Source organism: Ylistrum balloti, unplaced genomic scaffold (genome assembly GCF_031769215.1).
Source record: "Ylistrum balloti isolate Yb309-2 unplaced genomic scaffold, AGI_CSIRO_Ybal_v1 Utg369782, whole genome shotgun sequence".
Lineage (NCBI taxonomy): Eukaryota > Metazoa > Mollusca > Bivalvia > Pectinida > Pectinidae > Ylistrum > Ylistrum balloti.
The window spans coordinates 1,567,583-1,590,584 of record NW_026781970.1 but is presented as its reverse complement, the minus strand read 5'-3'; the positions used below and the strand labels follow the sequence as shown (position 1 = coordinate 1,590,584).

Below are 23,002 nucleotides of genomic sequence, written 5' to 3'. Positions count from 1 at the left end.
GTGCTTTCCAATTGTGGATAGCCGCTTACCTGTCATTAGTATAGGTTAACAAAAGGAGAATTTAACAGATCAAATGTAACAAAAACAGAAAAAAAAACTGTAAATGAAAATTAATAACTGGATTCCCTCCTGTTCTTAGCAATAGAGAGATATGTTGGTCACAAATTTGTTTCCCGTAAATAATGTTGCACATTTAAATGGCTGTTTACTTCTACCTTCGATGCATGTAATTTATAAATTAGTTTGTCTGCAGTTTCATGTCTGATTTCCACTTTTCAGAACTACTAATATAATTAAATATAAATATGATATAATAAGTTGGTTTTAAAGAAATAATCAACCGTGCTTAAAAGTACTTTTAAACTCTTTTTTTATGCTTCTATTTTTCCCCCTCAGAATATTGGAAAATACACATTTTTTGCTATAGTTACCAAAGCATTGATTATCTTGATGTTTGGATGCTGGTATCCTTTGGAGTCTTTTAACACTGTCTATGTTATCGTAATAAATGTCTCTATCTTGTATGTTCTTATAGAACAACCACTTTTGATGACAACTTTGTCACCTTCATCAGACAAAACAAATCAGTAAATTAGTGGGGTTTTTTATTTTGTGTCTGATTAAAGTGACAGTGTCGTTATCCAAAGTCACACTTAAACTGTTTATTGGCTAGCTGTGTTACTTTCATTTTGTTGGCATTACCAACAAGAAGAAAATGTTATGAAATAAAGCTCCTGATTTTACAAACATCAATGATTTGTGTGTTTGCAGTTATATCATCAGTGTTGGTATCGTGGACAAGCTGACACAGTATTTCCGTGGTGTTCAGGGCCCAATTGATGAAGATAAGGAGGGAGCAGAGTTTCTACAACACAGTTTGGGTCTACTGGTTTCTATGACAAAAATTATGTCAAAAAGGTGAGTTGATGACTGAAGAAAAATTGATAAATCTATCTTTGGAACATTATATATTTGTGTATATCTGGATTTAAAATTCTTACTGTTGTTACAGTTATTGGATTTAAAGACAAATCAAGATTTTTGTGGTTTATCAAAATACTGATTTATCCCGTGTGAGGTTCTGAAACAAGGGTAAGAAAACTGAAAATTAAAGCCATATTGAAAAAGGAGATGAAAGATAAACCTTAACACCCCCCCCTCCCACCCCCACCCCCCATCAAATAAAGAAGAGAATAATGAAATTGTATATGAACTTAACACAGAGTCTAATACAACTCACATTACTAATTACCAGCAAAATCTGTCTTTTAAATATTTAATGGGGTTTCACACCCCACCATTTACAAAATTATATCCCTTTCTTCATGATACGGCACTTTGTCCATGGCACATATGACTTGCAGTAGCCTAAGTTTATATTTGAGCATGTCTTCCGATGGCAAAGTATATTTAAAGTATACTTAAGTTGGGGCTTGTGTTCCATGAAGTACAATGCGATGGTTCGTTTTCATTTTCTGTTCATTACTTTGTGCTGAGGATATTTCAAGCTGTGGTGTATGATCACTAACTTATACATGTGAGGACCTCTTTGAATCACACAGAAATTATTTCAACCAATAATTATTGGAAAAGTTTTCTTCTTGTTTGGAAGTTGTTCAGCTCTTTCACATAGTTTAAAATTTGACTGATGTCTTAAGATGTAAATTTCCACATAGAATGAAATTTGTCCAATTTTTTCAGACTAAAATCCCTTGTTTTGTGGCTGATATATAAGATATGTCTGTGTTTTTGTAGATTTAAAAAAAAAAAATCTGAAAAATCATGAGAACATGACACACAGGTGGACTGATATTTCATATGGTGAATGTTAACAAAGCAAGTCTATTGATTCCGGCTCTAACGCATGGAAAATGTTCATGTTAATCCTGGCACAATGCATTGAGAGAAAACGATCATCCTTGTCCATTACTCTGGTGAGAATGCTGATTGCCTCAGCGATAAATGGTAACTACGCAACTCAAACAAGCTGAAATTTTGTCCGTATTTTGTGGCAGTAATTCCATCAGACTAGATGTCCAGGGGCAAAAGATCTGCTGTTTGGATTTATAGGAAATGTCAGATTATTGTTTGTATGTACAGTCAGGATGTTACATAGCCACTGAGAAAATATGTTTCTGGTCCAGACAGTAAATTTTGCCCGTAATAAATGTCATTTATTGTATTTATGATGTTGATAGGGATGAATTATCATTAACTGTTATTACTGTAAATTTTCCAGTAAACGGTGGCTGTCATTAGCGTACTCTTAATTGATCTGATATTGTGTTTTTCATGATACATCAGTTGATAATCATTTTAAGTTGCCGTATGTTTCCAATCACCTCTACAAACACAAATATTAAATTATGGGAAAGAGTCAAGAGTACTTGAGTTGAATAAAATTGCAAACAGAATGACAAAGTGAAAATTCCATGTATGGAGCCAACTTGAAATAAGATATAAAATCATCAAATACTGTTAGTCAAGTGTTTGAGTATGTATATAATGCATTTTATAAAACGCTCTTTTTTTTTCCCAAACAATCGCTTTCAGTTCTTGAAGTATTTTTCAATTACCATTTGTTGTTATGAAATCTGAATACATGTTCGTTTATGATACAACATGTATCTTTATATAGTTATTTATTGTAAAATGTCTTATAATTTTCAATCTGTACAAGAATCTTACCTGTGTCTTAAGATAAAGATAAATAAAAGTTCTAAAACTTTGAAAAGTGTGAAAATGTATTAGTCTATAATTAAAACAGTAAGAAAGAAACATTGCCTAATACTTTACAACAGATAAGAGTTAGATTTGGAAACGCATCAAAAGTAGATAATGTAAGTAAAGGTTGATTTATCTTACTGTAGATAACGTAGAATTAATTTATTCATTTGTTGATAGTATAAATTGATTTATTCTTATGCAGATCAGACTGATTTTCTTACCATAGAAATAGTAAAATTTTACTGATCTTATTGTATAAAATGTCAAATTTTACTGATCTTGTGATAAAGAAATGATAAAATTTTACTACAAATTTTACATCTTGTGATAAAGAAAATGTCAAATTTTACTGATCTTGTGATAAAGAAATTTTAGTAAAATTTTACTTACTTTAGTGTAGGAAATGTCAAATTTTACTGATCTTGTGATAAAGAAATGATAAAATTTTACTTACTTTAGTGTAGGAAATGTCAAATTTTACTGATCTTGTGATAAAGAAATGATAAAATTTTACTTACTTTAGTGTAGGAAATGTCAAATTTTACTGATCTTGTGATAAAGAAATGATAAAATTTTACTTACTTTAGTGAAATGTCAAATTTTACTGATTTTATGATAAAAAATGTAAAATTTTACTTACTGTAGAAATTTTACTTTTCTTACAATAGAAAATGTAAAATTTTATTTGTCGTATAGTAGAAATGTAAAATGTTAATTAACTTATGATAGATATTGTAAAAATTTATTTATCTTGTGATAGATAAAGTAAAATTGATCTGTTCTACCATTAAGGTATTGTAAAATTACTGTAAAAAATCTTACAGTAGATAACATTATTTATCTTAATGTAGATGACGTTAATTAATTAATCCTTCTGAAGATAAGTGTAAAATTTATTTAAACAAATGTTGATAAAATCAATTAATTTTGTTAATAATGTTAAATTGATTTACACCTCTGTAGATAATGCAAAATTAATTTATGCTAATGCATATGATGTAAAATCTATTTATCCTGATGTAGATGGTGTAAAATTAACTCATCTTACTGTAGAAAATGTAAAATATTGGACTCTAAAATACGGCAAAGAAAAGAACATGATGATGCTTATAAATATCACAAATACTTTTAAACAACTTGGATTATGAAATAACCATTTTCCATATTTATATAGATGTATTTGTGATAATGTGCATATGTAATTTAATTGCATTATACATAAAATGTAGTAGGTTATTAGGTTGTGTTTTAAAAACTAAATTTGATAAATAAATGTTTTGATTTCTATTTAACTTGAGAACCATAATGAAAAATTAAAAGGATGCCAAGGATACCTAAAATATCTTTTTGCTTTGGTCCATTACTCATTTTTACTACATTTAATGATGGTAAAATGACAGCAAGTTATTAGAAATAATCATTTCTTTTCTGAATACATGTGGTCCAGAGTTGTACAGACATTTAAACACATGAGAGTAGCTTGATTTCAGCAAATTTGATGTCAGTGTTTATGGTGTGACTTTTAGCATTTCATGTCAACTCCTCCTCTATTTCATACACATTAACCCAAATGTCGTCTTGTGTTGGAATAAAGCATTCTTAGAGAAATTTTATAAAGTATGAACAGCAATCCCAATGTTTATAATGCTGGCCATTATCTGTTCAGAAAGGAAAGGCGTAAATGAGCTCACTCAGTTTTTTTTTATTATCATGTTTTGGAGGCTCTGTTGTGGTCTTGAACACTTAGTACGGGTATGAAAAAGATTTTGATGGGCATTCATACAATATGGTCGCCAATGAAAGTGGATACTTTTACAGCAAGTTACATGTATCTTTTGTGAAGCACATGCTGTGCTCAGCTAATCCCATGTAGTTCACATTGTGCATGATTGTGTGGTAATTTTTGTATTATGAGATTTTTACTCTCCTTGCCTTTCAATCTTACGCCTCGTAATGTTGATGCTAGTCCATTAGAGAGGATATTTAACGTGAGGAAGCATTCTCCAGCTTACAAACTGGAGGTGTTAATTACACATTAGGCATAGGCAATTCTAAAGTTAGTTCGCAAGATGAGCATACACTGTTCCTCTGTTACACTCTCTGTACATACGCCATCAACTTGTCCCTAGGGGACGAGGAAGTCCAGCACCCGCACTGTTACACAGTACTTAAAGGAACGAATGCTCCAGAAAGGGGTGTGGCTTGATTCCCTTCCCTCAGTTCTCATCTCTATTAAAGTTCCCAAATTCTGTCTTAATCCGGGCCTGTTTACACCTTGAACCAGAGTGGGAGGGGCAAGGGTCCCGGTGAGAATTTCTAACTGGTAATTTGAACATTCTTAGATTTGATTTCAAGTAATTAGCTTGTTTTGATGTCCATAACATATGGTATACAAACGGAGATAATTTGTATCTCCTGGTATGAGGTGACAATTCAGGCGGGTTCTCTAGGGGACTTAATGTAAATTTCACGGCTGTTCCATTAGTTGGGGGCGAGAGATATTCTGAGACACCGACTAGATGATAGCAAATGAAATCATCGCGAAATAACAGCTAAAGCACTGCTTTAATTCTAACATAGTGAAGTTACGCTCGTCTTGTCAGGGGAAACTGTCATTTTCATCATTAGTCATTACTTAAAAAATAAAATAGCAGCTTAGATTGTACAGCTTATTAGTACTTTTATTAACTGGTTTTAGTATACTTTTTTTTCCCTTTCTTATTTGCCTTTTTTTTATCAGTTTTGTATACATGTATTCACCAAAGATCAAAATATTTCATGAAATATGTCTTGATTTGACATTGAAGTTATGATGAAGTTACCAAAATGATTCATTTTTACCTAAAAGATATATTCAATCTGAAGAATTCATGATGAAGTTAACAGGTAAAAAATAAACAAAACAGTTATAATGATCAGAGGTCACACAATAAGATATGATTTGGCATATTTTATTTTTTTTTCATCACTGAGATTAATATCATAATTTACAACAAACTGTCAAAAGAATATTATTTCTTGTTTTTATTCAATTGAGGAATAATTAGGAACACTGGGATTGAGGGTTTAACCAGACCTGGTAGAGATAACACAAATTTGATTTCCACTCGATTTGGTTTGAAATTTAATTCTGCAAAAAGTGGATTATCTGATAAAAAGAAGCTCTGGAATGTATCATGAGCCCATCATATTTCTGTATAAAGCCAACGTGGGAAAACAATGGCACGTCTCACTAATGTACTAGCCACAGCTACAGTCTGAAATGTCCGTACCAAAACAGCTTATTGGAAGTTGTAGAAACCTTGTAGTGATGCACTGAAGCGCATCCAAATGTTCAGGCCTATCCTTTCTCTGGATTTAACTTAATTCGCATGCATTATGGAGCAATATTTTACAATAAAAAGTGATATTTTTGCAGTTCCGAAAGATGAGTTATTTTTTCTTGTGATGATTATGACAATAATTCCCGGTTGCCATTGGCCTTTATTGAATTACTTGCAGGGATAGCCATCAACAAAGAAGCTAATTTTGGACTTGTCAATGCATCCAGCATTTTTCTACCTATAATCCCGATGCGTTATGACAGGAGAAAATCTCGGGGAATCTTACAATCCCCGCTTATTAACTTATTAATGCGAGCATCAGGAGAAGAGCGTTAGTTAATGGAACCGGGAGAAGTCCCTGCAGACCGTTCATTAGATCGTTGGCGAGGCATAAGTGAATTTATTATATCCAAGATACATGCTAGTTACACCCGTCTTGATAAATGCATCCATGATCAAATATGACTCATTTATGTCGGGCTAATAATATGCTATCAAAACACCAAATACAATGATGGAGACCAAATATGTCATTTTGTGTAATTTTTCTGAGGTTATGATAATATTTGGAATCCAGGATCCGCCAGTGTTCATCCTTTCAAGTGGCTATAGAGACTTTTTGATGTCTGGTGCTAAATATCAACCTCACAATTTTCTAGTTTTCGCAACTGGGGGGAAAAAACTACATGTTTGAACCCTAAATAGAAATGATTTAAATTGACAGGAGGGTCGTCTGATTTGGCAAGGAAGATTATTAAACTGTGATTAAGGCATTAAAATACAAGACGATTAAAACATCCTGTGTCTAGCTCAGGTATTTTTTTCCAGACATCCAATGTTACATGCTTCAATCTTTATTTGGTGGCTGCAGACAAAATTCTCATTTTGAGACGATCCATGAGTGGTGGTCAGTCGATCGGCCCAACGCTTAATGGTCAGTTAGGTGAGGTTGCAGTCTAGCCAATTGACCATAATTGGGTGCCTGAGAAATTAATGGCCTTCTAGGCTTTCTGGGTTACATTTGTTACAAAGCATTCAGTGGAGACGGGAAAGTTTGTCACATACTATCGCACTGCTAGGGGGAAGATTGCACAAATCTTTTTAGATACACTAGATTTATTAGGAGTCAGTCGCACAACCTTTTTAAGTAATAAAAAGAAGAAATGACAATTATGTAAAAAAGATCAGTTGAATAAACAAGTCAGCTATCTTTTAAATAGAAATGCAGTGATTTGAATAGACACCAAAAATTACTGGTATTTGATGATGCTGAGTAACACTGAAATACTTTTCATTTTCATCGATAAAGACCCATCCAGTATTATTTGTTTTCATAATCGCTATAATATGAAAGGTAAAAATGTAATCAGTAGTGTTTATCTGGGATACACCAGAATGGCTTTCACACTGAAAGTTTGATGGCCATTGATGATTAAAAATAATAAAATAATTATATCCAGTAATCAAAGACACTGGTAGGGTGATAACAACATCTACAAGAGTGATGATGTAATTTTTTTACCACCCAGCGAGATCTTTTTTTGTCGTTGTTGTAATGTAATTGTGAACGTTGGATGAAATTCTTCTGTTGATGTGGTGTTGTACATCAGCCTGAAAATAGACAGGATAAATGAGAAAATGAAAAGATACAATAGTTTACTGTTCATATGCCAAGGTTGTATAACACATACTAAAACTTTAAAATAGGACAAATTACTGAAAACAGTGGTATCAGTTTATTTTTGGCCTTGTAATAATGATCAGATTTTACATTAAGGATCTATGCTACCTTACACACATTCTATGGAAATCAAGGTAGGAGTTATCTCTCTTTACTTATTTTTGCCTTCAAATTGTTCATCATTATTTCATGAGTAAATTTCTAACACCAGAAACCTTACTGAATTTATTTAAAATCATTCAGCAGAAGAGGAAATACAACATGAAATCAACTGCAAAAGGAAAGAACTTTAGAAAATATTGAATGTTAGAAGCATAGTGAAAGAAATGAAGGAACATCCTGGTTTTTTTCTCTCCTTTTTTTCCTTTCTGTTTACATGCTGTCACACTTAACTAACTTCAGTAGTCAACACAGATGGAAACGGGAAGGTTTGTAGCTACTTCAGGTCAAAAGGTGTAGCTGACTTGGTCAGTAAAGCATTAGCCTACACAAGAACTTCAGCTGAAGATCCCAGTTGTGTAGCCCAATGTTTCCGATCTGTGGCAGCTTGTGTTTCTCAGGAAGTTGGGAAACCAACTGGTTCAGTGCTACCGTAGATGTACCTTTGGGTAAGACATTTTACCCAAATTGCTAACGGATGACATGCAGTGGGCCTCCTATATGTTGTTCTGTAAGGTAGTCATTAGCAACTATAGGAGACTCCACCTTAAAGTTACCCTGGTTGTTCACAGAGCAGGCAGTAAACCAAGCAAACAATACATAAAGTGTATTTGGTGAAGTGATCATTATACTTTCACAGAGTTTGTGCTAGATAATGTAATATATACACAATGACTTCACCAATTTTTTACAAATACCAGAAATTAGTTTGGTATGATAGACATAATGCTTTCGACATCACACATTATATATTACAAATTTTCACTTACAAGATGGATGGTATGAATTGAATTTCAAAGTTAATTTGAAAAAAAAGTTAAGATAAGGTTATTGCAGCATCAGCCGTGGAGCTCCAGTACAAATTTTTGTAATTTTTGTGAGTTGATGTTTTTTTGATGGATGAGTGGTGATTCCAATGACAGATTTTGTCTATGTGTGTATTTCATAATAGTATAATCCATTAGCAATGGCAAAAAAATTCCTGCTCTTTTTTACTGACTTATTTTCTGTGTTTTTGATTGATGATGTAGATTTTCCCATGTCAAGATAATTTGATGAGGAATATTTTTTTCACCTATAATTACATGTACAAGTGTACATCATTATAAGAATTTTTGAATTTTAGAATTTTTGGAATTATCTATAAAAACAAAAAAATAATGATTTATGGTCATATTAGAATTTCAGGTTGGTAATTTAAACACTTGTCCATTATAAATCATAGAATTAAGGCTATGTCACAAATGTGTATTTGCCACAATTTTACAAGTGAAATTCAGAAGACTCCATTACACATTTGAATATATTTGGAAAGAAGACAAATTTGCAGTATCTGTCCAAAAACCAGGATTTCCGATCAATAGTTAACATTTCTGGCGGTTAAGGAGTCATTTGATCTATAGAAAAATATTTCTCAGGTTCATACACAAATTTATAATAATTTTTTTATTAAGATAAACTTCCTATTGCTATTTAAATAGGAAGTATCATGATTGTTGATGAGTTATTTCCCTTCTTTAGACTTCATTTGCCAGAGTTAAAAAAGAGATACAGTGAGGTTTCAGGGGCAAAATACAGATTGTGACACTGGAATATGTGTCTGGAAGAGGAATAATAAAATTATTCAAATGTCTACAAATATTCTGACAGAGAAAGAGTTCCTCAGTGCAGCAAAACAATAATGTTGAAACAACTAATTCCAAACTGAACCAAAAGAAGCACTTTATCATTACATCATTATTATGGATAATACTTAATCAGTGAGGCTTAACTTCTCTTTGATAGGAACCTTTCCCGCCACAATCAAGGATTCATTTTCTTAAAGGAATTATATGAAGAAGATACAATAATGATGAGATTGTTGAACAACAACAACAACCAATAGTTTGATATTTGCCACCATGTTTGTTTGTCATCAAAGTTGCCCCAATGACATGTCTAAAACTACTTTCATTTCAAAAGAGTTCCTAATCACAATAACTACTGTTCCTTTTTTTTAAAACAGATTTTTTCCCCAATTACTTTATATTTATGTGCAACAAATTTAGTCTGCTTTAAATGTCTAGAATTTAAAGTTTCAAATTGTTCCTGATACTTTAAAAAATTCAAAGAGATGAGGATCCTTTTTTATAACAAAATTCAAATTTGATGAAAACCAGTTGGATTTTGAGGGGGGATTACTCACCTTGAAACCTGATAAGTAGATTAATTCTAATTTCTTTTTACGCTTCTTGTTTTCACAGAAACAACTCTATATTTGACCAGAAGAAAGTAGAAGATCCCACCCAGCTTATCAACACTTATGAAATGACAGAGTTGGTTGGAATTGTGTCTCTTCTGTACGGCATGCTCCTACACTCTGGAGCACCAAGTCGTAATGATTCCTCCCCGCCAGAGTTTCCTCAGCACACCATGGCTGTAACACTTACTGGATTAAGAATGCTCAACAACATGGCTACTCTTGACCTCCCTATGCTTCAGGTGAGATTTTCTCATTAATGTCTTGCACCACAGGTGAAATCCCCATAATTACTACAATTCAGGGAAGAAGTTGTGTCTTTCAAAATACTTGTATTGTTAAATGGAAGTTCCATGATAAATATATGAAGTATAGGAATCAATTAATGATAATGATCAGATATATTTTGGTTGTAGAAAACCCTAGGAGATGAGGGCATGTCACTGGAGTTTCGTCACATAGCTAGCTACCTCATGTGGTACTGTAGCCATCATACATCAGAAGATATACTCCACGAGGTCATTCAGTGTGTAGGCTACTTCACAGTGCTCTGTCCAGACAACCAGGTATGTAACTGCAAGACCATTGCACATCAGCATATGGTTCATGTTGATTTTTTGTTGGTTGAAATATTCACAATTCAACCAATATTATGAAGCAAAAAGGATATAATTTTGGTAGAAATTTTGCAGTGGGCCACAAATTCCTGTTTTTACACCTCTTCTTTTCAGGGTATCTCATTTCCATGTTTTTGTTCTATCCTTGAAAAGATGAAAAATGAAACTTCACAAAAATAGTAACATTGACAGTATGGTGACTCTTGGTTTTAGGAGGCTAATAGGTCACCTTAGGTCATAGGTCAAAGAAGGTCATGTCTCTATGTTCAGGAAATCTTCAGTAGTGTTAGTGAAAAGAATGAAATCAACATATAACAGTCTTTGATATTAAATATCAGATTTCTGTATGTTATGTCCCATGTTTGTTGGAAGTGATTCATTTAGAAGGAAATATGGAAAACTAAACTGTATGCAGAATTTAGCTCATGGTGAATGTTGTACCATTGTAAGATGTAATTTAGTTGATATTTCACATGTTGCTGCACCACTGAAGATATAGAAAATACCTACTAACATATGTGAGAAATGTGACATTCGAAGAGAGACATTTTAGTTACTGATTAGATTGTGTAGGACCTCTATAAATATGTGTGAAACAGCCTGTCTATTTTGATAGCATTTGATTAGAAATATAATCAGAGGTGCAGAGAAAATTACATGGCTGTGGTGAGTTTACCCCACAGCAATTTATTCTGAGAAGTACACCGTACATTATAATTACCTTCTGATTCCATCAATTACAAGTTAATCTAAGTTTTTTTTTATAATTTTAACCAGTTTTTCCTTCATTTTCTTCATTTTAAAAAAAGTATTTTAAAGAAAACCCCTCCAGGAGTTTGCTACCAAATTATACTAAAAGCTTTGAAATTCTACCAGGATAAATTCCTTAAGTGATGAGACTGTTACAAACAAAAAAATCTACAAAATTTTATAAATGAATTTATCATCAGCATTCTCAGTCTTGAAAGGTAATATTTGCAAAGTTTGAATATTATTGTAAATATGCTTTAATACAAACTTTTATTGAATTGGTATTAAAATATCCTACCTTTTCTTATTGGAACTAAATATCCATAAAATTAATTAATATGTCTGACATGGCTTGTTATTTTAATTAATGTAAACCTAACTTTTGGTATCTAAAAAAGCAAATCAAAGTCACATTACTCATTTGTTCAATATTTTTAAATAAGGCAAGAAAAAACAACTGGAAGAGAATAGTTAAGAAAGTGAAAAAAATTTTTTTTTTCTTTGTTAGAAACAACATCTCATTACATTTAATGAATATCCATACCTGATAATGTAAATTGATCTTCTCAGAATTAAGCCTAAGATCATATATACATGTACAGCTGTAGCTATTGGTGTTACAACACTATCATATACATTATAGAATTAGTGTCTATTCATGATGTTTTAAAAAAAAGGAATTGTGTAGTTTAAATTTAAAACTGAGCTGGATATTCATATTAGGTTTCACAATGCTTTATGTCTGTTGTTAGCATATGGAGTATGGAGTGGTGTCAGATTGATAAATTGATAAACTAGTGATGATATACTGGATTCAGATATCTGATAATGTTGTGGGCGTATAGAAATAGTAAATATCACTGATGTCAGTAAAGTTATAGACCACCCCCTCACAATCTATACCTTAACACAAACTACAATCCATACCCCAACACTCCCTCACAATCTATACCCCAACACTCCCTCACAATCTATACCTTAACACAAACTACAATCCATACCCCAACACTCCCTCACAATCTATACCCCAACACTCCCTCACAATCTATACCTTAACACAACATACAATCCATACCCCAACACTCCCTCACAATCCATACCTTAACACAACATACAATCCATACCCCAACACTCCCTCACAATCCATACCCCAACACTCCCTCACAATCTATACCCCAACACTCCCTCACAATCTATACCCCAACACTCCCTCACAATCTATACCTTAACACAAACTACAATCCATACCCCAATACTCCCTCACAATCTATACCTTAACACAAACTACAATCCATACCCCAACACTCCCTCACAATCTATACCCCAACACTCCCTCACAATCTATACCTTAACACAAACTACAATCCATACCCCAACACTCCCTCACAATCTATACCCCAACACTCCCTCACAATCTATACCCCCAACACTCCCTCACAATCTATACCCCAACACTCCCTCACAATCCATACCCCAACACTCCCTCACAATCTATACCCCAACACTCCCTCACAATCTATACCCCAACACTCCCTCACAATCTATACCCCAACACTCCCTCACAATCTATACCCCAACACTCCCTCACAATCTATACCCCAACATTCCCTCACAATCTATACCTTAACACAAACTACAATCCATACCCCAACACTCCCTCACAATCTATACCCCAACACTCCCTCAAAATCTATACCTTAACACAAACTGCAATCCATACCCCAACACTCCTTCACAATCTATACCCCAACACTCCCTCACAATCTATACCCCCAACACTCCCTCACAATCTATACCTTAACACAAACTGCAATCCATACCCCAACACTCCCTCACAATCTATACCTTAACACAAACTACAATCCATACCCCAACACTCCCTCACAATCTATACCCCAACACTCCCTCACAATCTATACCTTAGCACAAACTACAATCCATACCCCAACACTCCCTCACAATCTATACCCCAACACTCCCTCACAATCTATACCTTAACACAAACTACAATCCATACCCCAACACTCCCTCACAATCTATACCCCAACACTCCCTCACAATCTATACCCCCAACACTCCAATCCAATACCCCAACACTCCCTCACAATCCATACCCCAACACTCCCTCACAATCTATACCCCAACACTCCCTCACAATCTATACCCCAACACTCCCTCACAATCTATACCTCAACACAAACTACAATCCATACCCCAACACTCCCTCACAATCTATACCTTAACACAAACTACAATCCATACCCCAACACTCCCTCACAATCTATACCCCAACACTCCCTCACAATCTATACCTTAACACAAACTACAATCCATACCCCAACACTCCCTCACAATCTATACCCCAACACTCCCTCACAATCTATACCTTAACACAAACTACAATCCATACCCCAACACTCCCTCACAATCTATACCCCAACACTCCCTCACAATCTATACCCCCAACACTCCCTCACAATCTATACCCCAACACTCCCTCACAATCCATACCCCAACACTCCCTCACAATCTATACCCCAACACTCCCTCACAATCTATACCCCAACACTCCCTCACAATCTATACCTTAACACAAACTACAATCCATACCCCAATACTCCCTCACAATCTATACCTTAACACAAACTACAATCCATACCCCAACACTCCCTCACAATCTATACCATAACACAAACTACAATCCATACCCCAACACTCCTTCACAATCTATACCCCAACACAACCTCACAATCTATACCCCAACACAACCCATAATCTATACCCCAACACTCCCTCACAATCCATACCCCAACACTCCCTCACAATCCATAACCCAACACTCCCTCACAATCTATACCTTAACACAACATACAATCCATACCCCAACACTCCCTCACAATCTATACCTTAACACAAAATACATACAATCCATACCTATACCAACACTCCCTCACAATCTATACCTTAACACAACATACAATCCATACCCCAACACTCCCTCACAATCTATACCTTAACACAACATACAATCCATACCCCAACACTCCCTCACAATCTATACCTTAACACAACATACAATCCATACCCCAACACTCCCTCACAATCTATACCTTAACACAATCCATAATCCATACCCCAACACTCCCTCACAATCTATACCTTAACACAACATACAATCTATACCCCAACACTCCCTCACAATCCATACCCCAACACAACCCATAATCCATACCCCAACACTTCCTCACAATCCATACCCCAACACTCCCTCTCAATCCATACCCCAACACTCCCTCACAATCTATACCCCAACACTCCCTCACAATCCATACCCCAACACTCCCTCACAATCTATACCCCAACACTCCCTCACAATCTATACCTTAACACAACATACAATCCATACCCTAACACTCCCTCACAATCTATACCCCAACACTCCCTCACAATCTATACCTTAACACAACATACAATCCATACCCCAACACTCCCTCACAATCTATACCTTAACACAACCCATAATCCATACCCCAACACTCCCTCACAATCTATACCCCAACACTCCCTCACAATCCATACCCCAACACAACCCATAATCCATACCCCAACACTTCCTCACAATCTATATCCCAACACTCCCTCACAATCTATACCCCAACACTCCCTCACAATCCATACCCCAACACTCCCTCACAATCTATACCTTAACACAAACTACAATCCATACCCCAACACTCCCTCACAATCCATACCCCAACACTCCCTCTCAATCCATACCCCAACACTCCCTCACAATCCATACCCCAACACAACCTACAATCCATACCCCAACACAACCCATAATCCATACCCCAACACTTCCTCACAATCTATATCCCAACACTCCCTCACAATCTATACCCCAACACTCCCTCACAATCCATACCCCAACACTCCCTCTCAATCCATACCCCAACACTCCCTCACAATCTATACCCCAACACTACCTCACAATCCATACCCCAACACTCCCTCACAATCTATACCCCAACACTCCCTCACAATCTATACCTTAACACAACATACAATCCATACCCTAACACTCCCTCACAATCTATACCCCAACACTCCCTCACAATCTATACCTTAACACAACATACAATCCATACCCCAACACTCCCTCACAATCTATACCTTAACACAACCCATAATCCATACCCCAACACTCCCTCACAATCTATACCCCAACACTCCCTCTAAATCCATACCCCAACACAACCCATAATCCATACCCCAACACTTCCTCACAATCTATATCCCAACACTCCCTCACAATCTATACCCCAACACTCCCTCACAATCCATACCCCAACACTCCCTCACAATCTATACCTTAACACAAACTACAATCCATACCCCAACACTCCCTCACAATCCATAACCCAACACAACCTACAATCCATACCCCAACACAACCCATAATCCATACCCCAACACTCCCTCACAATCCATACCCCAACACTCCCTCACAATCCATAACCCAACACAACCTACAATCCATACCCCAACACAACCCATAATCCATACCCCAACACTTCCTCACAATCTATATCCCAACACTTCCTCACAATCTATACCCCAACACTCCCTCACAATCTATACCTTAACACAAACTACAATCCATACCCCAACACTCCCTCACAATCCATACCCCAACACAACCTACAATTCATACCCCAACACAACCCATAATCTATACCCCAACACTCCCTCACAATCCATACCCCAACACTCCCTCACAATCCATAACCCAACACAACCTACAATCCATACCCCAACACAACCCATAATCCATACCCCAACACTTCCTCACAATCTATATCCCAACACTCCCTCACAATCTATACCCCAACACTCCCTCTCAATCCATACCCCAACACTCCCTCACAATCCATACCCCAACACTCCCTCACAATCTATACCTTAACACAACATACAATCCATACCCCAACACTCCCTCACAATCTATACCCCAACACTCCCTCACAATCTATACCTTAACACAACCCATAATCCATACCCCAACACTTCCTAACAATCTATACCTTAACACAACCCATAATCCATACCCCAACACTCCCTCACAATCTATACCTTAACACAACCCATAATCCATACCCCAACACTCCCTCACAATCTATACCTTAACACAACCCATAATCCATACCCCAACACTCCCTCACAATCTATACCCCAACACTCCCTCACGATCTATACCTTAACACAACATACAATCCATACCCCAACACTCCCTCACAATCTATACCCCAACACTCCCTCTCAATCCATACCCCAACACTCCCTCACAATCTATACCTTAACACAACATATAATCCATACCCCAACACTCCCTCACAATCTATACCCCAACACTCCCTCACAATCTATACCTTAACACAACCCATAATCCATACCCCAACACTCCCTCACAATCTATACCTGAACACAACCCATAATCCATACCCCAACACTCCCTCACAATCTATACCCCAACACTCCCTCACAATCTATACCTTAACACAACATACAATCCATACCCCAACACTCCCTCACAATCTATACCCCAACACTCCCTCACAATCCATACCCCCACACAACCCATAATCCATACCCCAACACTTCCTCACAATCTATATCCCAACACTCCCTCACAATCTATACCCCAACACTCCCTCACAATCCATACCCCAACACTCCCTCTCAATCCATACCCCAACACTCCCTCACAATCCATACCCCAACACAACCTACAATCCATACCCAAACACAACCCACAATCCATACCCCAACACTCCCTCACGATCCCATCCATATTATAACACATCAAAATGGTGTACATTAATAAAAGAATATGCCTAAGGTGCTAATCATTTCAGACAGAAATTGTGTTCACACTATCACCATAAAACAACAATAACGTATTCAGAGATTGTGTGAAAGACACACAAGTTAAGAGCACCTTTTAATACAGAGTTAGAATTAGACACTGTAAAGCTAAATGAGAAATTAGATTGTATTATTTCGTGATTATTTGGATAAAATGAAATGAAAATTTTACCTACTGGTGATTTGTGTTAGTACTCTAGGCAGTATGTACATCGTATACAGGACACAAAATTAGGCATTAAATATGAAGCATTTTACACTGACAAATTACTAGTCAAATGAGAATATCCCATTTTCTGTTATTTTCATTTTCCCCTTGATTTTTATAAAGCTTTGATATGATAATACTTCATATATGTATAAAATGAAACCTATCTTTTTCTTCATAGCTTCTCTACATACAATTAATGGGTTTAATATGAAATGATAACATTGAAATTTTGTGGATGTAAGTTTTCTTCTTCGTTGAAAGTTGATATACACAACATGTAAATAAATAGTGTAAGTTGTTACTTTAAATTATAATTATGATCCATTTTAATATTAGATTAAGGAGAGAGGATAAAAAGAGGCCAACAGATGTGCAGTATAAATCTGCTATCATGCTTTCTGACAATTTTCATATTTGCAAAAAACAAATCACTGTACTTTGGTAAAAGTCAGAGCTAGACTTGAGATTAATGTTGTTCATTATATAAGACAACTTGCCTTGTGAATTTCCAGCTAGGTTATATTGACAATTTAATTTTTTGTAGTTATTTTCTTTCACTATTTACTGAATGACTACCGGTACTTTTTTGTTCTATCCATCATAAACAGTGTCCTTAAGTGCTTTTGGTGCTTTGATTTTTAGAGCTGGTGTAACAACTATTTAGAAAGTGTTGATTGCCATTGGGTGATAACAGGATGATTTATGTGGAAACAATATGATATAATAATGAGATTATATGATAATGTTTGTGTTATATAATATTACATAACACATACTGGTGTTACCTGAGGATTAAGCTTTGGGAGGTAAAACCCAACCATCACATGGTAGGAGAATAAGCTAGTCTATTCTTCAATGAAATTTTCATCAAACTTCAAGTTTTCCAGACAAATTAAAGGTCAATGCTATTTGTAAAAGGTCAAGGTCACAGTCACAAATGGTATAGTGGTTAAACCACTCTCATCATTAATGGTTGTTTTATTTCCTTGGGGATTTTGATCAAATTTGCAAATTTTTTGTAAAATCAAATTCAGGAAATAATAGATTTGATTGACTGTTAAGAAAATTTGTTAATGGGGAAAACTAATAAAAAAATCCACTCTGAAAGACAATGAAGATCTACATCAGAATATTAATATTACTGTAAGATCACTATGTGTCCAATATCTGGGTGTAGGGTATGCTAAACATTATATCTCCTTGTTTAATATTCATTTTTTGTTTGTCTATCTTTTTACAACAAAGTAATATTTTCTCTTATGAATTAAGCAATGTAGCAACTACAAAACGCATGCAAATCCAGGACTAGGATTGCATTAAGATTTCATAAGATTTTGTGTAAATTTTTTTGGTTTTAATTCTAACCACCAGAATCTGTAATGCAACTTTGAATGTATATAATAGCATTTCACACTGAGAGATAATTCTTCAAGATTTTGTTTTAATGTTTGTGTGATGAAAATGCAATATATCTTATTTATAGCTTGGGGCATATTTTTAGTAATTTAATTGTTTTTTGTCAGGTGAAAGCATTAGAATAGCTTACCAATTCTAGAGAATAAAGGCTAGAATTTTCTTGTTCATTTCTGGGGGAATACATTATGTTTTAATTTGTCAGTCGTCATGTGGAATCTAATGTACAAATCTGGTGTTTATAAAGGAACAAAACGCACCCGCCAGCTTCTTTCGTTAAAATATGGGGAAAATGGACTCAGAGCTGCTATAGAATACAGCCATTTAATCAACTTGAAGATAATCCCCCTGACAGGCGTGCTTTCAGCTCCCTGTTATTATGTCTATGGAGAATACCTTGAGCTTTGGCTGGCTCTAAGCGTGTGACAGGTAATTGAAAAGACACATATTTTGTATGGATTAGGTCATGATTGGTGCCTGTAAAGGTATTGTAGTGGTCCAGAGGGATACTGTTTATGACAAGGATCCGCAAAGGATCGGAGATAGAGTGTGGTACGGGAACACATCCATCACATTTGTCATATGGTCCCGGAGATCTGATGTTACCTGTGTTTCTTCAGCACAATGTCATCTTTATTTTCTCACAGTATTTGATACTGGTAACGCCGATGTGTCATTATGTAGATGAATGTTTCACATCAAAGGATATGAATTAATTACAAAAACATGCAGGAAATTAAAAGAAATAAAGAACACTGGCTTTTCTCACATACAGCGTGGTTGATTTATCAATAATTATGCTCTTTTGATATTCTAATATCATAATGCAGTACGATTTATCCGACGTTAATTTCCCTTGTCCGTTAACCTAGCAGGTATGTGAAATTAAATGGCAAACACATTCCATTGTGTTCTCAAGATATGGCCACACACTATTGTGATGAGACTTGTGAAAGCTTTTTGTTTTTTATTTATATTGGTTCATCAGCAAACCCTCTGTAACGAAGTTAATTAGTTTTAATTTGAAGAAAATCCAAAAAGATATTTCTTTTCAGATTATACTTAATGACAACTGTTGTTTAAACAAAAAATATTTCTTTTCAGATTATACTTAATGACAACTGTTGTTTAAACAAAAAAATATTTCTTTTCAGATTATACTTAATGACAACTGTTGTTTAAACAAAAAAATATTTCTTTTCAGATTATACTTAATGACAACTGTTGTTTAAACAAAAAAATATTTCTTTTCAGATTATACTTAATGACAACTGTTGTTTAAACAAAAAAATATTTCTTTTCAGATTATACTTAATGACAACTGTTGTTTACAATTTTGTGATTAGGATAGTTTTTAGTAAAAGTTTGCAGTCAGAATTGAAAATTATTTCTTTGCACTGTAGGATCTATTTTCCCATAAAGTTTGTTCAGTACATTTCAGTATTTGAAATTTTGAGTTTTTCTATAGAAAAGAAGAAGAAATAAAACTAAAACTATATTTTCCCATTTGTGTTCAAAGAGGATGTTTTTCATTAACATCCATTTTGTTTATTGGTGTACTGGGCGAGATGAAAGTGTTTTATCATTTGAAATATTTTTCCTATTTCACACTAGTAATTAAAAATCTCAAAGAAAGACAATTATCATATTGCAATTGTTTTCAATTATTTTGATGAAATATCTGCACGAAGGTTCAGTTAGATAATCAGTTTCTTCACCTTTGAGTTAATCAACTCCCTTTCGTACATAGAGCATTGGGTGATGATGTGAAACTTAATTTATATTTCATGCTGATTAATGTTGGTGACTGATGGTGATTCAGGCAAGAGCTTGCTAATTAACGTATCAAAAAATCAAGGGGCAAGTAACTCTGGAAATTGATGCTGAATGATGTATAACATGTCGAACTCCTTTTCATGTGTTGCTGGCAAGATATTGTTTTAATATGAAAATTGTGGTGACTGAATATTCCTTCTGTTTAACCAATAACTTTGGATGGCAGTAGGTTATTTGGAATTGATCAGTAGAACATTCAGTAATAGTTAGACTTGCAGGTTCTATTCCCAACAGAAACATGTAAGTCAGGTACAAAAGTGAAACTACTCCTACCTACACACAGGTACATGAAAGAGATTCAAAATCGGTTTTGTCCCAATTCTGTGTACAAAATCACTTTTGGCCAGTACCTTGTACCAATTCATTTTTGTCCCCATTCCTTGTGCAAAATTGCTTTAGTCCCAGTTATAAATACAAATCACTTTTGTCCCTGTTACTAGAGTAGAAATGCTTTTGTCCCTGTTACTAGAGTAGAAATGCTTTTGTCCCTGTTACTAGAGCAGAAATGCTTTTGTCCCTGTTACTAGAGCAGAATTGCTTTTGTACCAGTTGTGAATACAAAATCGCTTTTGTCCCTGTTACTAGAGCAGAAATGCTTTTGTCCCTGTTACTAGAGCAGAAATGCTTTTGTCCCTGTTACTAGAGCAGAATTGCTTTTGTACCAGTTGTGAATACAAAATCGCTTTTGTCCCTGTTACTAGAGTAGAAATGCTTTTGTCCCTGTTACTAGAGTAGAAATGCTTTTGTCCCTGTTACTAGAGTAGAAATGCTTTTGTCCCTGTTACTAGAGCAGAATTGCTTTTGTACCAGTTGTGAATACAAAATCGCTTTTGTCCTGATTCTATGCATAAATTCATTTTTGTCCCACTTCTTTGTACAAATTCATTTTTGTCCCAGTATACCTTTTGTCCCTGATAGGAGAATTGCTTTTGTCCCTGTTACTAGTTGCTGTGTGTCTGTGATACAAGAACTGTACAAATCTATTTTGTCCCAGTCCTGTGTGTCTGTGATAGAACTGTACAAATCTATTTTGTCTCAGTCCTGTGTGTCTGTGATAGAACTGTACAAATCTATTTTGTCCCAGTCCTGTGTGTCTGTGATAGAACTGTACAAATCTATTTTGTCCAAGTCCTGTGTGTCTGTGATAGAATTGTACAAATCTATTTTGTCCCAGTCCTGTGTGTCTGTGATAGAACTGTACAAATCTATTTTGTCCCAGTCCTGTGTGTCTGTGATAGAACTGTACAAATCTATTTTGTCCCAGTCCTGTGTGTCTGTGATAGAACTGTACAAATCTATTTTGTCCCAGTCCTGTGTGTCTGTGATAGGACTGTATTTCCTGCAGTTCTGTGTATTTTTCGTCTTATAGACATACAGTAACAATTACCCAATCAGGCATCACGCCTCCAAATATTTGTTTGATATGGGCCCAGTCAAACCTGGATACAGCGACCTCATTCCTTCCATCAATCACTGACATGCTCTGTAGGACACTACAGGGTTTACCTCCTCAGGTATTCCTATAGACTGGTGTGCTGTATGGAAGTAGAAAATGAATCTTAAGTTGTGTTCAGCTTTCTCTGATTAAAAACAACTTTCATGCATGTCAAGTTTTGAAGGGTTGGTATTATAGAGCTGTGGAGTCTCGGGGTCAAAGGTAACTCAAGAAGCAGATGTGGAATAGCATAATGTATATGTTTAAGATGAATTTATGAGGAAATACTTGTAAAATGCTTGTAAAATCTTCTTCAGGTGCACACAACTCCTTTCCAGAGTGATTACACGAATTGACGTCTTAATTTCATGAAATTTATTCCTATTTGGACAGTTGAATGTACAAATTGAGAGATCTTGAAACGCGGAGTTTGTACGTGATATGTAATTACGTTTAAGTTTTAATTATGAGTATTTGTTGGTGTCACAGAGGACTTTCTGCTTCAGTACATGTGTTTTGAGGTATAGCCATACTCTCTCTATACATCAACGGTTATTTTTGTAAGAACTAATTTTTGTTACTGGCTTAGTTTATTAAAAATCTCATGCTAACACAATGTCCATATCATTCATAGGCTAAAACTATACTAGTTTTAAAGTCGTGAGAAAGTTATACAGGAATTAACT

General features: G+C 35.1%; 1 protein-coding gene across 1 annotated transcript in view; it reads left to right on the top strand.

Moving 5' to 3' along the window:
- The window catches only part of LOC132544216 (S phase cyclin A-associated protein in the endoplasmic reticulum-like), a 96,318-nt gene that overhangs the window by 62,993 nt on the left and 10,323 nt on the right, over positions 1 to 23,002 (top strand). The window contains exons 24-26 of the mRNA XM_060207788.1: positions 772 to 918; positions 10,134 to 10,371; positions 10,546 to 10,695. Of these exons, the coding sequence (XP_060063771.1) occupies positions 772 to 918; positions 10,134 to 10,371; positions 10,546 to 10,695 (535 nt within the window). The remainder of the gene's footprint in view (positions 1 to 771; positions 919 to 10,133; positions 10,372 to 10,545; positions 10,696 to 23,002) is intronic.